Genomic DNA, 14,254 nt, shown 5'->3' on the forward strand with positions numbered 1-14,254 from the left:
GGATTGGTTGTCTCTGAGGTCACCTTCTAAATACTCTAAAGGAAAACAGAGTGTGCAACGTCCCCTAGAAAGACCTGGGATGACAGAATAAAAGGTTTTCCACGTCTCTCAGTGACCTGCACTGACAGCCCTCTTTGGACGGTAAGAGGCCTGGATGAAAAGCAGAATCTTTGTCAAGGCAGAAGAATTTTTCATCAGCTCTGAAAGCTTAGGAAGAACTCAGCAGGTCACATTCTCTAAAAGACGGGTCCTTACGTCGAACATTCTCCCCAATGGCCCTCCGTCACCACCACCTACACGTGGTGAACATGGACAGAACATGAGGGGCCAGGAAAACAGAACCTGCACCGCATCCCCTGAGTCGTTTCACTGACTGTCTTGTTCCAAGTCCTTAGACGGGGCTGGTCTCCTTTCTCCGGAGCTTGGCCAGAGGAGAATGTTCTATGTTAATCGGTCCTCCTAAACGGACTTGAAATCAGTCTCCTGCCCTCAGCACTTTAGTACTGACCTGGAAAGAGACAGGAGCCTCGGCCCCTGCTGAGAGGGTCAGACCTCGCTCTTGGCCCTGCCCTAAGCCTTCCCAGTCCGGACAAGCCTCAGTTAATGGGGTTTGCTGCCTGCAGAGGGCCTGGAGCGGAGAGCGATGTTGCTGTTAACTTTCCTTCTCCAGGGCCAAGCTAAATTCCGGAGAACCACATACAGTGGGGATTTGTGTTTTCTTTTTTCCATCCCCAGTCCGGGTGGCGGCCCAGCTCAAAGAGTAGTCTGTTCTGGGGAAAAGACAGCGTCTGCCTCTCTCCCAAACCAGCCCTGATCAAATCCCAAGCAGCCGGTCCTTAGATAACACAGCTGAGAAACCTGAAACCAACAGCTCAGCTCCATCGGTGCCCAGCATCACTGTCTGGAACCTGAGTCGGGCCGCTGAGATGCTGCAGTGATTGAACGCTAAGTGGAGTGACTGGGGTTCTCGCACAAGGGTTCATAGCCTGGACCTATGAACTCAGACAAAGAAGGTTTTCAGAAAGTCTGTCTGGGGCTTGAGCACTTGAGCTGTTTTGTGGCACTCGGCACATGTCCCGGGCTTTGGGATCATTGTTCTTCCCCAGCAAAGCCATTAGGTAGGTTGACATTGCCCTGCCGATCCCTTGCCTGGGCTGCCTGCAGCGCCCCCAGCAGAGGAGTGGATTCAGTGGTATTTGAGGCAAGGGAAGGGACATCCATGCTCCCGTTTCTGCTTTATTAGAGGAAGGCGTCCTTGCATGAATGGGCTTTAAAAGAGGCGGAACCTCCTATGAGCAGGGGTAAGAACACGTTCCGTGAGCACAAAGTGTTTATGGAATGACTTCTGGGCTGGACGCTTCAGAAGCAGTACAGACTATAGAACGTAGGACAGGTGTGGTCACCGACAAGCCCTGCTGGGGACAGGAGAAGTTGTGAAGTCAAGAGTGGGAGACGTACATGAAAGAGTTTCTTTTTCCAGGATCAAAGAAGAGAGGCAGGAAATCCAGCTTCGCTCAGAGGCCTGGAGACCTACAGCCTATTCAGCAAATGCTGAGAGAACACCCTCAGCGTTGCAGGAGGTGGTACCAGAGAGCTAAGGTGTGCGAGGAAGCTGCCACCTGTGCAGCCCCCAAAGGGGAGTGTGTGTACACCTGTGTGTCTGTACTCGTGGGGACCCGGTCTGTGGGATGTGCCCTTGGAAGAAAAGTCGGGAACCCCAAGACTTCTCTCAGAGGTACGGGCGCTGTGGACCGTGGGCCTGGAGCCACTGTAAGTCACACAGCTTCTAGACGTCATACGTTTACTCAGAACCATGGGTCGTCATCCTTAGCTTCAGCGCAAAGCTCCTCGCCAGTACCTGTAGTAGCAGGCTGGAAGATGCAGACAGGAGAGACCATCTTCCCAGAGAAGGTGAGAGAATACCTTTCCACTGCGTTTAGTGTCAGAGAGGCAGGAGGCGGAGCTTCAGGGAGAGCTGATTTAGCTTCTGTTTGAGCAACAGTGAATGAGCCACCAAGACTGCTGTTTACCCTTTCTCCCTGTAGGTTTCCCAGCAACCAAGCAGACCTGAGTGGAGGGGAATAATTGGTATTACTCAGGTGAAAACTGCACACGTCAAAGTTAGTTTTTCAACCTGGACAATTGTCTGTTGACTTGCTGGGGAATCCTCTTTCCTGGGGGCAGAATGCTGGAAGAGAGCTTGTGCTGGTTTGGAGGCAATCAGTGCAGGCTGGAAAGGGAAGCCAGACCCAGCCATAGATGCCAAAAAAGCTTCAAAGCGTAGAGTTCCGGTCTGGGTCACGCCTCGAGTTTGAGGACTGCATTCGAGGCTCATTTGCTTGGGAGGGAGATGAAGTTATATGCTCTCAGTATGTGAACTGCCTGGGATCTGACCCTTCAGCACAACATCTCTACCCTCTTCCTCTGGTTCCCTTGACTCTCTGTGATGTAGTCTTGCACAGATCCTTCTACAGAGATGGTAAATATACATCTGTTTCCCAGTCCAGTATGCGAAATGACTTAGGAACACAGATGGTGGAGCTAAGGCTAGGGGCTTGGCCCGGGCTCATACAATTCTATCAGCCAGACAGAAGGACTCAACTGCACTGGACATCAGGAGAAGTAGCCAATAAGAAGCATTCAGTGAGGGTCTCCACCTTCTCCTGGGGTTGACCTCTGCAGTAGCGAACTCTGCAGAAAGATTTGTGAAAGATGGACTCGTGGAAGAAAGGGACAGGAAAAAAAAAAAGCCATCTTTAGTAAAGGGCCGCCCAGGCAGCATGAATGAGGGTGGGGAGGAGAGGATGAGAAGAACGGTCACGTGGCTGAGTGGGTTACAGACGTGCTGAGAGTGAGCTCACAGTTTCCAGGGTGACTATATTTCTCCAGGGTAGCAATATGTGCAAAGGGAGAAAAGAAAAAAGTAGCAGGTCTGAACTTCGAAAGCCTGAGTTTGAGTCCCATGTGAGATAGGGTTACCTACATCGCCTTGAGTAAGTTATTTATCGTCTCTGAGCCCATTTCCTACGTGCAAAATGGAATCAGAGAAACCTACAGCTTTGCGTATGGATGAGTTACATGAGTTGACTGTGGCCCTTGGGGATCACTTCAGCACTGTTCATTTCTCTCTCAGGATTTCTCTCAAAGGATCTCAGGCCTCTGTGTCTCCGTCGAAGACACTGGCTTCGTGATGGCCCAGAGTTCCTCGCTGATTTATCCTTGGAATTTCCAACCAAGCTATCTCCATGAAATACATTTGAATAGCAGGGAAGCTCCCGTAGTAAAAGAGAAGAGGAGGGTGAGGCTCTGTGTGGGTTGAAAGCAATAGGGAGGGTGGGGCGGGAGAGGTAGGACTTCCTGGGTGCAATGGGAAGAGCGCCAGAGGCTTAAGGTCTGGTTCTAGTCCTGATTCCAGCACTTACTGGTCATGTGAACTTGGTGCAGGTCACCTTCAAGAAACCAAAGCTTACTTGTGAAGTCTGTCTGTAAAATGGAGAATATCTCCCCTGTTAGTCTCCTGTGATGGTGAGAAATAAAACACACGTGCTGTAAGTTCAAAGGTGCTGCATTACTCTCATTATTATTCTTTGGCCATGCCACATGGCTTGAGGGCCAGGGATCGAACCCAGGCCCTCGGCAGTGAGAGCACAGAGTCCTAACCACTGGGCCACCAGGGAATTCCCCAAAGGTGCTGCATTATAACGTAGACATCAGGTTTTAGGAAAGGGGAAGGGTAACGCTGGGGTTACAGGATCTAGTATATTCTGACATCCCCATCGTCTAGAGTAAGAATTGCTCTGGATACAAGAGTTCTGCTCACATACCTACAGGTCAGTGGACACCCCTCCCTTTTACAAATCAGAATTTTCTGCTCCCTGTGCTATCCTCAGCCCATTTTAGAAAGCTTAGGTTGACTTCTGTTAGAAAGCCTCTGTAATTTGGGAGAAGAACCTTTGTGGTTTGGCTGGACTCTGACATCCTTGCCGAGCCAAAGACAGAGTCTGTCCCATCAATACGACAGGTGACATGCTGGAACTTATTTTCTCCGTTCAGGTACAGTTTGTGTGTTATGGCCCTGGGCCATTCAGGGCAGGTGCCAGGGCTGAAGTGGGAGAGTGAAAGGATGGAGAAAATCATCAGAAGTACCAGCGAGCATCCAGTTAAATTGACACGATGAGCAGACCTCGGTGGCAATATTATGCCACCAAAAATTGTCACCACAAATACCTCTGGATCTGAGGGAGGATGACAGCAAGCTCAACCGATTGAGAAAGAATCCAGATCCTTCCCTGCTGTGATGTCACTAGGAGTCGAAAAGGGATTTGGAGCAAGTGGTCTGAAATCAGGGTCTGATGTGAGGCAACCACAGCAGGAAAGAGAACAGAAGAGGGAGGGAGAGTCCCAGGAGTCTCCTGGCCTCCTCACCCCTCCCCACCCCTGTGCCCTCTCACCATAAGCACAAAAGTAACCATCTGTTCAAGGTATAAGAACAGAGAAGTGAGAAAAGGAGGGCACAGGACTGAGAGGTGCAGACTGATCTCTTTCCTTTTCTGAATTTCTTTGGAATTCACTATTTGGACCAGAAACTCTACCTTTAAAGTGTCACTTTTCTTTTTTAGTGGAATGTCTTTTTCCTCAACTAGATGGCATGCTCCATGTTTTATATCTCTCCCAGTTCCCACATAATAAACACTTCAAGGGTCTGGTAGATTGAAGTCTTTTTTGCGTTACGCGGGCCTCTCACTGTTGTGGCCTCTCCCGTCGCGCAGCACAGGCTCCGGACGCGCAGGCTCAGCGGCCATGGCTCACGGGCCCAGCCGCTCCGCGCCATGTGGGATCTTCCCGGACCGGGGCACGAACGCGTGTCCCCTGCATCGGCAGGCGGACTCTCAACCACTGAGCCACCAGGGAAGCCCCAGAGGGCCAGTCTTTAAGGAGAGAATTGTGGGGCTGCCACCAATTTTCATACAAAGTCCTGAAAGTGATTCAGCCTAACGTCCAGGGTGGTTGCCCCCCATGAGAGAGAGAGACTCCACGTGCAGGGGCCCTGGTCACCTCCCACCTGCCTTGGCCAAGCTTGTGCCCTCTGGCTGCTCCTGTCTTGGTCTTTGGGAGAGAAAGAAGGGGTGGGAAGTGCACACAGCTGTGGTTTGGACCTTCACAGAGACATTTCCCCAGGGCTATTAGTAGAGAACTGTCCTTCAGATTCACCTTTTGCTGAATAACTACACTGAGAATTCTGGGGGACGTTCCCTCCTGGGACTACCTCCCTCCTCAAAGGGTACCAAGTGACAAATGGACGCTGTGCTGCATCCTGAGGGTGCACAGTTCTCCCCCCCCCTTTTTTTAAATTAATTTTTATTGGAGTAGAGTTGCTTTATAACGTTGTGTTAGTTTCTACTGTACAACAAAGTGAATCATCTATTTGTACACGTATATCCCCTCTTTTTTTGGATTTCCTTCCCATTTAGGTCACCATGGAGCATTGAGTAGAGCTTCCTGTGCTATACAGTCAGTTCTCATTAGTTATCTATTTTATACATAGTATCAATAGTGTATATAGGTCAATCCCAATCTCCCAATTCACCCCCCCCCACCCCGCCCGACTTCCCCCTTGGTATCCATACGTTTGTTTGTTTATTCTCTATGTCTCTATTTCTGCTTTGCAAATGAGATCATCTATGCCATTTCTCTACATTCCACGTATATGCATTAATATGCGATATTTGTTTTTCAGTTCTCACTTTTGAAGCCTCACAGGGAAGTTGGGAGACTATACTCAAACTCAAAGTGAGTGTGCACCTACCAGTAGGTGGGTACACATCAGGCTGCCAGTTGTGCCAAAGCTCCAAGGAGGATGGGGTTGCTCAGGACTGGGCGGGTCCAAGAAAGCTTCACAGACCTGAAATGGACCTTGGAGGAGGGGTCAGACCTGACCAACTGGACCAACTGGAAAGGAAAATGTGTTGGAGGCGGTGAATCAACTCATTTCAGCTGCAGCAGCTTTCGCATGGCCACGTAAAGTTGGAAAAGGTTTCGGAAGGCCTTGAATGCCAGATTCACAGTTTGCACTTTAACCAGTAAGCACATTTTCGAGCAGGTGTATGGAGGCATAGAGGATTTTATGAAGACGATCTGGTGGTAGTAGAGAAGATGGGGGGTGGTGGCAGGTGGGGAGCCTGGAGTTGCGGGGCTAATTAGAAAAGTTCCAATAGTCCAGTAGGGCCTATGGGATGGTTGGACATCCAGCTACAGTGGTAGCAGAGGGGAGGGGAAACCACTCAGTTATGTGAACAGCTGTGTGTCAACAGTATTTGCATGCTGTTCATGTGGCTTTAAAATGTCCGGGAATGCTTTTGACCCCCTGCTTTCTCCATAGTCTCCTGAGCATTGTCCCCAGGAGAAAAAGCAAAAAAGAAAACTGCAGTGTTCCCCGATGAATGACCTTAGGCAGTCCACTGTGTTCCTCTGGACTTTAATTCTCTCATTTAAATCAGGTAATAATGTTTTACCTGCCTGAAGGCAGAGAACTGGAATGCAGAATATCTTGATGAACTTTTTTAACTCTAGGAGTGAGTTTGTGTTTTTGTTGTCGTTTTGTTGGTTTATTTTCTGATTTGTAATTTTTCCTCAGAACCCTCCAACATCCATTCTCCCCCCGGGCTCTGTCATCCTCGTCTGGGAGCAACTACTTGGGTTCACCCCGGGGGCCGTACAACTCTCCCAGGGTCTCTTGGAGATGTGGTTGGGAGAGGAGACCGCGGCTGAATTGAGACGCCAGGGTTCCCCAGCTCCGATGTCTACTCTAAGGCAGGGGTAGGGTCGCTGCGGGCCACGAAACGCCCCAAGCCGCAGCCTCCCCAACACTACCCCCGCCCCGCGCCCCGCGTCTACAAAGCTTCGACCTCACTCGTGCTTGGGGAGCAGAGTGCAGATCATACCTGCCCCACGCACCCCCGGCTGGCGGAGGCGCCGGGTATTGACCAGCGAGGCCTGAGCGGCGGTCCCCATCCCGGCTCCGCTCGGGGGCGGGGCCCACCTGTGCCGCGGGGGCAGGGCGGGCCCGGGGGCGGGGCAGGTGGGCGGCGGGCGGAGGCGCGGGAGGGGGCGGGGCGCGGGGCGGGGCGGGGCGGGGCGGGGCGGGGCGGGGCGGCGCACCTGGGTAGCCTCCTCGTGGGCAGCCCGAGAGCGGGCGGCGAGCGAGGATCTGTGGGGCGGCCGGCAGCAAGCCCGCGTCCGGGCGTGGGCAGGAGCCGGCGGGGCCTCGGGAGGAGCATGAGCCGGCGCCCCGCGGCGGGGCGGCCTGGTCGGGCGGCCGGGGCGCGGCGCTGAGAGCCGGCCGGGGCCGGGCCGGGGCCAGGGGCTTAGGGCCATGGGGGGCCCCCGGGCCGCGCGGCTGCTGCTGCTGCTGCGCCCGGTCAAGCTGCTGCGGAGGCGCTTCCGGCTGCTGCTGCTGCTCGCCGTGGTGTCCGTGGGGCTCTGGACTCTTTATCTGGAATTGGCGGCGTCGGCCCAGGTCGGCGGGAACCCCCTGAACCGGAGTGAGTAGCGCCGGGGCCGCGGCAGGCGCGCAGCAGGGAGGGGGCAGGGCCGGCGGCTCCCGCCTCAGGGGGGACCCACCCCCCATTTGAGACCCGGTCTCCACCTCGCTGGGTCTCCAGGTGCCGGGCGCCCCGCAGGAGGGAAGCCGGGGGAGCCTCGGGGCCACCCCTGGCCGCACTCGGCTCGCAGACCCGGTACCAGAGAAACGCGTCGACGCGGGCTGAGGTCCGTGTCTGGGGCGCCTTCGGCCGCCTCCACCAGGCCGCTCGCTCCGGTCTGCGCGACCCAAACTTTGCTACCCGCCTTCTCCGTGGCTCGCTCCGTTTGCTCCCCTGCGGCGTTTTCGGGGGAGGGGTCCTTTATTTTAACGACACCGCCGTGAGCCACTCGCCTCCCCCTCTTCCCACAGGCCACTCCCCTCCCAGCCCCTTCCTCTTCCTTCAAGTCTCCCACCTCCCTCGAGCGGTCCCCCCTCCTGGTCCTGGCCACCCTCCACCCCCAGCGGGTTGTCTGCAGCCCCCCTCGGGAACCCTGCGGAATGAGCTGAACCCCCATATCCTGCTCAGGGCAGCTCAGTGGACCGGGCAGTGGGTAGATTCCTGCTTCTCTTTTTCCACGGAGCCAGAGCCACTTAAAATTTCTGTCTCAGTTTCCTCCTAGGAAAACGGAGGGGATGCTCTCTTTCTCTTTTTACTTCAACAGGCATGCCTGTCCGAGGTGGTTTTCAGTTTACACTGACAGAGTGAAGTAAAACCTCCGAAGTGTCAGGCACTGTGTAAAAGGTCGCTGCAATAGTTGGAAAAAAGAGAAACTCCCAGAACTACTAGGTGCCCTTCCCAATCCTGAAGGGGGGAGGTTTATAATTCCAGACAACGTATGGAATGACAAACATTCCCCCTTTCAGGAAAACTAAGGGACGACGGATGGAACTCTGGTGAGAAGATGCTCTAAGTTCTTGTGTCAGCTGTTCTGCCCAGGGCTGGGTGTGGTGCTTTGCCTCCTCTTGTGGCCAAAGACAGGGAATTACTAGGGTCAGTAATTGAGCCGGTTCAGGACAGAGATGGGTATTTATGGCGGAACCGCTCACTCTGTGGCTGCTGAAATATTTCTGGCTGTGTGTTTGGAGACTGGCCTTCCATTCCTGGTTCTGACGCTAACTAGTTGGGAAATCCAGGCGCAAATGGCAGCTTCTCAGGTAGAAGGGGGGAGTTGGTCCCTTTCAGTGTGAACACTACGATTGTGTGATCTCCCCGCCTGAGCATTTCCAGGGTCAGGGAGCCCAGCACACCACGAGGAAGGGTCTTCCCAAGTCAGGTCCACAGGTCTCAAGTAGGAAGAGTTCTTCCTTCTGAAGACCAGTCTGCCTTCCCTCAGCTCCCCAGGCCTTGCTCGCTCCTCTGAAAGACAGAGTGTATCTACTCTTCCATACCACGGCCACTCAGAGGGTCCCCCGTGGAGGAGCCCAGGTGGAGTGTGGGTGGGTGGGAGGCCCCGGGAGGGATCTCCCTTCTCTCCTCCTTGGCCACCATCTTGTTAACCTGGTAGCCAGTGGAGTCCACTGCACAGATCGAAACCAGAGAGGAGAGACTTCCCTGGCGGTCCAGTGGTTAGGACTCCACGTTTCCACTGCAGGGGGCACGGGTTCCATTCGTGGTCAGGGAACTAAGATCCCGCATGCTGCGGCATGGCCAAACGCAGAGAGCAGAGCAGTTGCTTTGTGACCCTGAAATGAATGGCCGCCCATCCGCCTCCCTCACCCCCCAGCACATACTTTTCCTTTACCCCAAGTGAACTTTCTCCTCAGAGACCGGAAGCAGTTTGCCATAATGATCATCTCACACCTGGCTCCCAACCTCTGTCTCCTATTGGCTGTCTCATCCTTAGCCATCAATTCCTGGGTCAGTTTCTTTTCCCTTCTAGATGCATCTTCACTTTCTGACTGGGTTTCCTTATTCTTTGTTTCCTTTTCCAAATGGACCCTTCTCCAGAAGAATGTTCTCAGCTTCCTAGTCCAGAACTGGCTTTCCGTTTCCCTAACTGTTGTTTTTAACGGGGGCCCAAGCCTGGGCACTGATGGATCCCTCGTACCTTCTTCTCAGCCTCCTAGAGCCCTGAAGCCCACCTGCTGGCAGGGTGGCTTGTCATGCCGGGCTGTCCCATCGTACTCTACTCTTTCCTTGATTTCCTTTTGGAATGAGATTTAGACAGTGGCTGTGCTTTCTGGCTCCTGGTCCCCCGTCCTTTGTTTTTAAGAAGCTCAGACGTCGTGCATCAAAGTCCTGTCTTGTCTTATAGGTCTTACTCCCAGCCATTCCTCTGGAGGGAGAGTGGGGAAGGAGGGATTAGAAAGCACAGCGGTAAGAAGAGGGTTGCTAGCCTTCCCTCGCGTACACCCTGGCATACAGCAGCAACCGGAGCCCCAGCCTGGTTCTGCTTCCCAGCAAGCCACCCTGCCTCTCTGTAGCAGCCCCTGCCAGCTCACTGCACCACCAGCCTTCCTGTCATCTGTAAGGCCAGCCTCCGTTACCAAGAACCTTTCATTTGCCTGTCCCTGTGTGACTGCCGCCCTGATCTGGTGCTGGGAGAAATGTATGGAGAGCTGGTAGTTACAAACTCCAGGGTGGTCAAGTAATGACAGGGAGCGCGCTTCCTGCTTCTTATGGAATAACCCCGTAGTTTGAGATGCGTGATATGCAGTTTGGGCTCCATCTGTAGAAAAAGATACAACCACATTTGGAGTAACTTCAGGGAGAAGCCACCGAAACTGTTCACGGATAGAAGAATGGGTCCCTTGGACAAAAGAATGAGAGCTGTTTACTCACTCACGCACTTATTTATTTATTATTATTTTTTATAAATTTATTTATTCATTTATTTATTTTTGGCTGCGTTGGGTCTTTGTTGCTGCGTGTGGGCTTTCTCTAGTTGCGGTGCGTGGGCTTCTCGTTGCGGTGGCTTCTCTTGCTGCAGAGCACGGGCTCTAGGTGCGCGGGCTTCATACTCACTCATTTAAACAAATATTTGTTTAGCACGTAGCTCGAGCAGGGCATTGTGCTCGGTCACTTAGATGTGGTGATGACTCTGTTATGGTTTCTGCCTCTCACAGCTTTCCCTCTAGGAGGGGAGTTGAGGTGCGTATATGAGAATGATCGTAATAGGAGACAACCGTTACGTTTTACAGAGGTAGAACCTACACGTTGCTGTGACACTTCTGGAAATGGGGCACGGCTCTTTCAACTAATATTTCATGGAAGTGGTGACATTTCAGGAGATCTTGAGGAGTTGGTAAGACTTTAGTGGATGCAGAAAGAGAACGCTATTCCAGGCAGAGAGGGCAGCAGAAGCCAAGACCAATAGTCAAGGACAAGTTAGTGTTTGGAAATGTTGAGCGTCTGGGTTTGGTGAAGCAGAGGGTGTGAAGGAGGATAGGGGATGGTGCCACAGTATGAAAGACTCTGAAGAACAACCTTAAAGGGTGGCATTTATTCAGTAGATGAGAGAAAGCAGTCGAAAGTTTTAGAATAAGGTAGTGTTGTAGAATGGATAGGGAAATAGTAAAACTGTTTAACCATACTGTACTTTGGTATGGATGGTGGTGCTGGGATGGGGCGGAAGTTTCCTTACTGTGGCTGGCATTAGTCTTTAGCTGCTGGGTCATGGAGCTCTCCTGAGGACAGGTCAGGGCTCTAGTGGGACATTCAGAGGACCTGGGGCAGTCACTATATACCAACACGTTCGTAAGTGTTCCAGTATTTTGAGAACTGGCACAGGTGTACCGGTGTGTACTGGCTGAGAGCAACCCCAGGCCCAGACTATTATTGGAAGTTAAAGACCCCGTCCTGGCAGCTTTTAATGAGCTATACCCATTTGTTCAGACTGGATTAGCTACGTCCTGCCTGAGGGCAGAGGTCTGGACTAAAATGGTTTCTAGGTTCTTTGCTCGATAATTGACCTACTGCTGAGACCAACTTGGTGTTGGAACCAAGCGATCACAGCTGGCCACAGAGCCAGGGCCGAACGGTGGTGCACACCAGCCTCTTTCCACGTCTCACAAGGCTGGGTCTGCAATGTCCCCATTTAAGTGTCCAGTGTACCTGCTAAACCCCAAGGTGTTTCCAAGCCTGAAACTTGTAACACATCTGTCCAGCTGGCCCCTGCGATTCCTAAGTGACTCCGAGTGGGCTGCGGTGGCATAGCCACAGATGTCAGGCGGGCCCTGTGGCTCCCGGGGTCGCCACAGACATTCCGATTTGGAAGGGAGACAAACCCTCCAGTGACAGAGGTAGCTCAGGGCAGAACGGTAATCTGAGACGCAGGCCAGGAGAGAGGGAAAAACAGATGAGACAGATGTGTGGGCAGAGCGGGAAGGCTGTGGCTTAGAGCTGAGCCTCAGAGCAGAGGCAAGTGTGGAGGGAAGCACAGCTGCTTCGTGGGCCCCTTGGGCCCGGGACCCTGTCGCATGTCGCCCTGGCTGGGCTGCCCCTCTTTCCCATGGAGCCTCTGGCTCCTTTTCCTCCGTCCTACTTACCTCTCTTTATGCTGCCATTCTGGCCACCCGGCTGCTGCCTGGAACTTCAAGTCAGTAATCAATTCAGGGCAGATACTGGGCACTCAAATACCTTCTGGTTATGGACGGTAAGCTCTGAATTTCCAAGCACCTGATATTTTCACTGGCAGATACTTGGCTTATCAGTCATGGATCCAAGAATAGAACCTAGGAATTCTTGTTCCTTGTACCATAATACGTATAAACAGCGGTAGCCTTTACACACAAATGCGAAGGATAAGAATTAAGCCATCACTGCTTTTCCTATTAAAAGTGTGTTTCCTTTGGACCAGCGCCGTCTGCACCAGGACCACAGGGTGTGAGGACAGGGGCCCTCACCCAGCCTTGGCCTCTCCTTTCCTGGTCTCTCTAGTCCTTTCTGACGTGGCCGCAGAATCCCAGCAGCACAGCCGGCCCTGCTATCCTGCTGTCACCCAGGGACCCTCGTGTGGGCTGAGGCCCCGATCTCCTGCTTGGTGGTGATTGGGCTGCCGGCGGCGCCTGTCCTGGGAGGTGTCCAGATGCCCCGCACGGTTCTGACTGCTTTGCAGCACGAGGCCTTTGAAGCAGCCACTTCTGTGCTGGCTTTAGGAGTGGCTGGCGGCGCGCTGCAGTAGTTTTCCAGGCCCCAGAGCCTGGGCTGGGCTTTATGGAGCGGAGCAGGGCAGCCGCCAGAGCAGAGTTTGCTTTGGAAGGGGGCCTGGAGGCTGTTCTTGCAGTTGGCCACTGACTGTCTGCTTCTCTACCGAGTTGCACCGCTCTCAAATCCTACCTTTAAATTTCCACAAGCACGCTTCCTTCTGTCCGAGGATGATGAGGTCTCAGCTAGGCCAAGCATACGTTCTGAGCTTTCAGACAACCCTCCTTTGACCTTGTGATCCACAATTAATAGATTTATACGTTACCTGATATAAAAAGTACTACTGGAAGGGGTGAGAGTAGTTTGGATGGGGTATATATAAAGGGTCCCGGGCTGAATATGTTATACATTTGAGCAAAGCATGACGGATAGATTAAATTTTTACAGACTCTTAGGTTCCAACAAGCACTGCTTTCAGTGTTAGAAGTATCCATATATTTTTTTTTAATCTCTGTGATATTTTAGTATGTAATTTACTTCTTATGCTAAACTTTAAAATTTTTTTACCATTGACCAACTTTTGTAGAAAATAAGCATGCAAATTGTCCATGTGGTCCCTTTTTTTTTTGTTTTACTTTTCATGGAAGTACCTTTTTTTGTTTGTTGGGTTTTTTTGTTTGGTTTGGTTTCTTTTTTTTGGCCGCCCCACGTGGCTTGTGGGATCTTAGTTCCCTGACTAGGGATCGAACCTGGGCCCCTGGCATTGAAAGCCCGGAATCCTAACCACTGGACCACCAGGAAATTCCCATGGGAGTATGTTATATGTACAGAAAAGTGCACATGTGAGGGTACAGCTTGATGAATCTCCACAAACTGAGCATACCCTTGTAACGAACACCCCGATGAAGAAACAGAATGGTACCAGCGATTTCTGTCACTACCATAAGCATAGATTAATAGAGTCTATTTCTATACTTTATGGAAATGGAATCACACAGTATGTGATTTATTTTAAAATAATATTTCTTTATGATTATGAAAACAACACATGTTCATTATACCAGATAATGGCTGTGTATCTGGACCACAGTAACCCCTATAAAATTACCTTTTTGTGCATGAGGCACCGAGTACAACTGATCCAATAACTTAAGGAGGGGCAAGACCCAGGACCTAAGTGCTATGAGATATAGCCCTGTGACATTCTCCAAGGATGGGATTGAGAGTCATTGCTTATCCTGTGTTTGAGAACCTTCCAGAAACGTTTCTTCTGGTCTTTATTTTTTTTTCCCAGTTTTAGAGATATAATTGACATATCGAAGTGTACGACATAATGATGTGATATTTGTATACATTGCAAAATGATCACCACAGTAAGTTTAGTTAACATCCATCATCTCACATAATTACAATTTTTTTTCTTGTGATGAGAACTTTTCTTCTGATCTTGATATTAGAACTAGCTCTGCTCTCTTGAGCAGTCCGTTTGTTTTCATTTTTATTGGCCATGTAAATTATATAACCACACAGGTTTCTCCCTTTGTGTTGGTTACTAGAAAGCTTTAGAATTCAGTTTTTGGTTCATT

General features: G+C 51.7%; 1 protein-coding gene across 2 annotated transcripts in view; it reads left to right on the forward strand.

The window, feature by feature from the left end:
• Window positions 1–7,137: 7,137 nt before the first annotated feature.
• Window positions 7,138–14,254, forward strand: part of B4GALNT3 (beta-1,4-N-acetyl-galactosaminyltransferase 3) — a gene marked incomplete at its 3' end in the record, with an annotated part of 92,685 nt that continues 85,568 nt past the window's right edge. For both annotated transcript variants that reach the window (XM_079936658.1, XM_079936659.1), the window contains exon 1: window positions 7,138–7,541. In XM_079936658.1, the coding sequence (XP_079792784.1) occupies window positions 7,373–7,541 (169 nt within the window). In that variant the 5' untranslated portion in view covers window positions 7,138–7,372. The remainder of the gene's footprint in view (window positions 7,542–14,254) is intronic.

This window comes from Stenella coeruleoalba (assembly GCF_951394435.1).
Source record: "Stenella coeruleoalba genome assembly, chromosome: 11".
Classification (NCBI taxonomy): domain Eukaryota; kingdom Metazoa; phylum Chordata; class Mammalia; order Artiodactyla; family Delphinidae; genus Stenella; species Stenella coeruleoalba.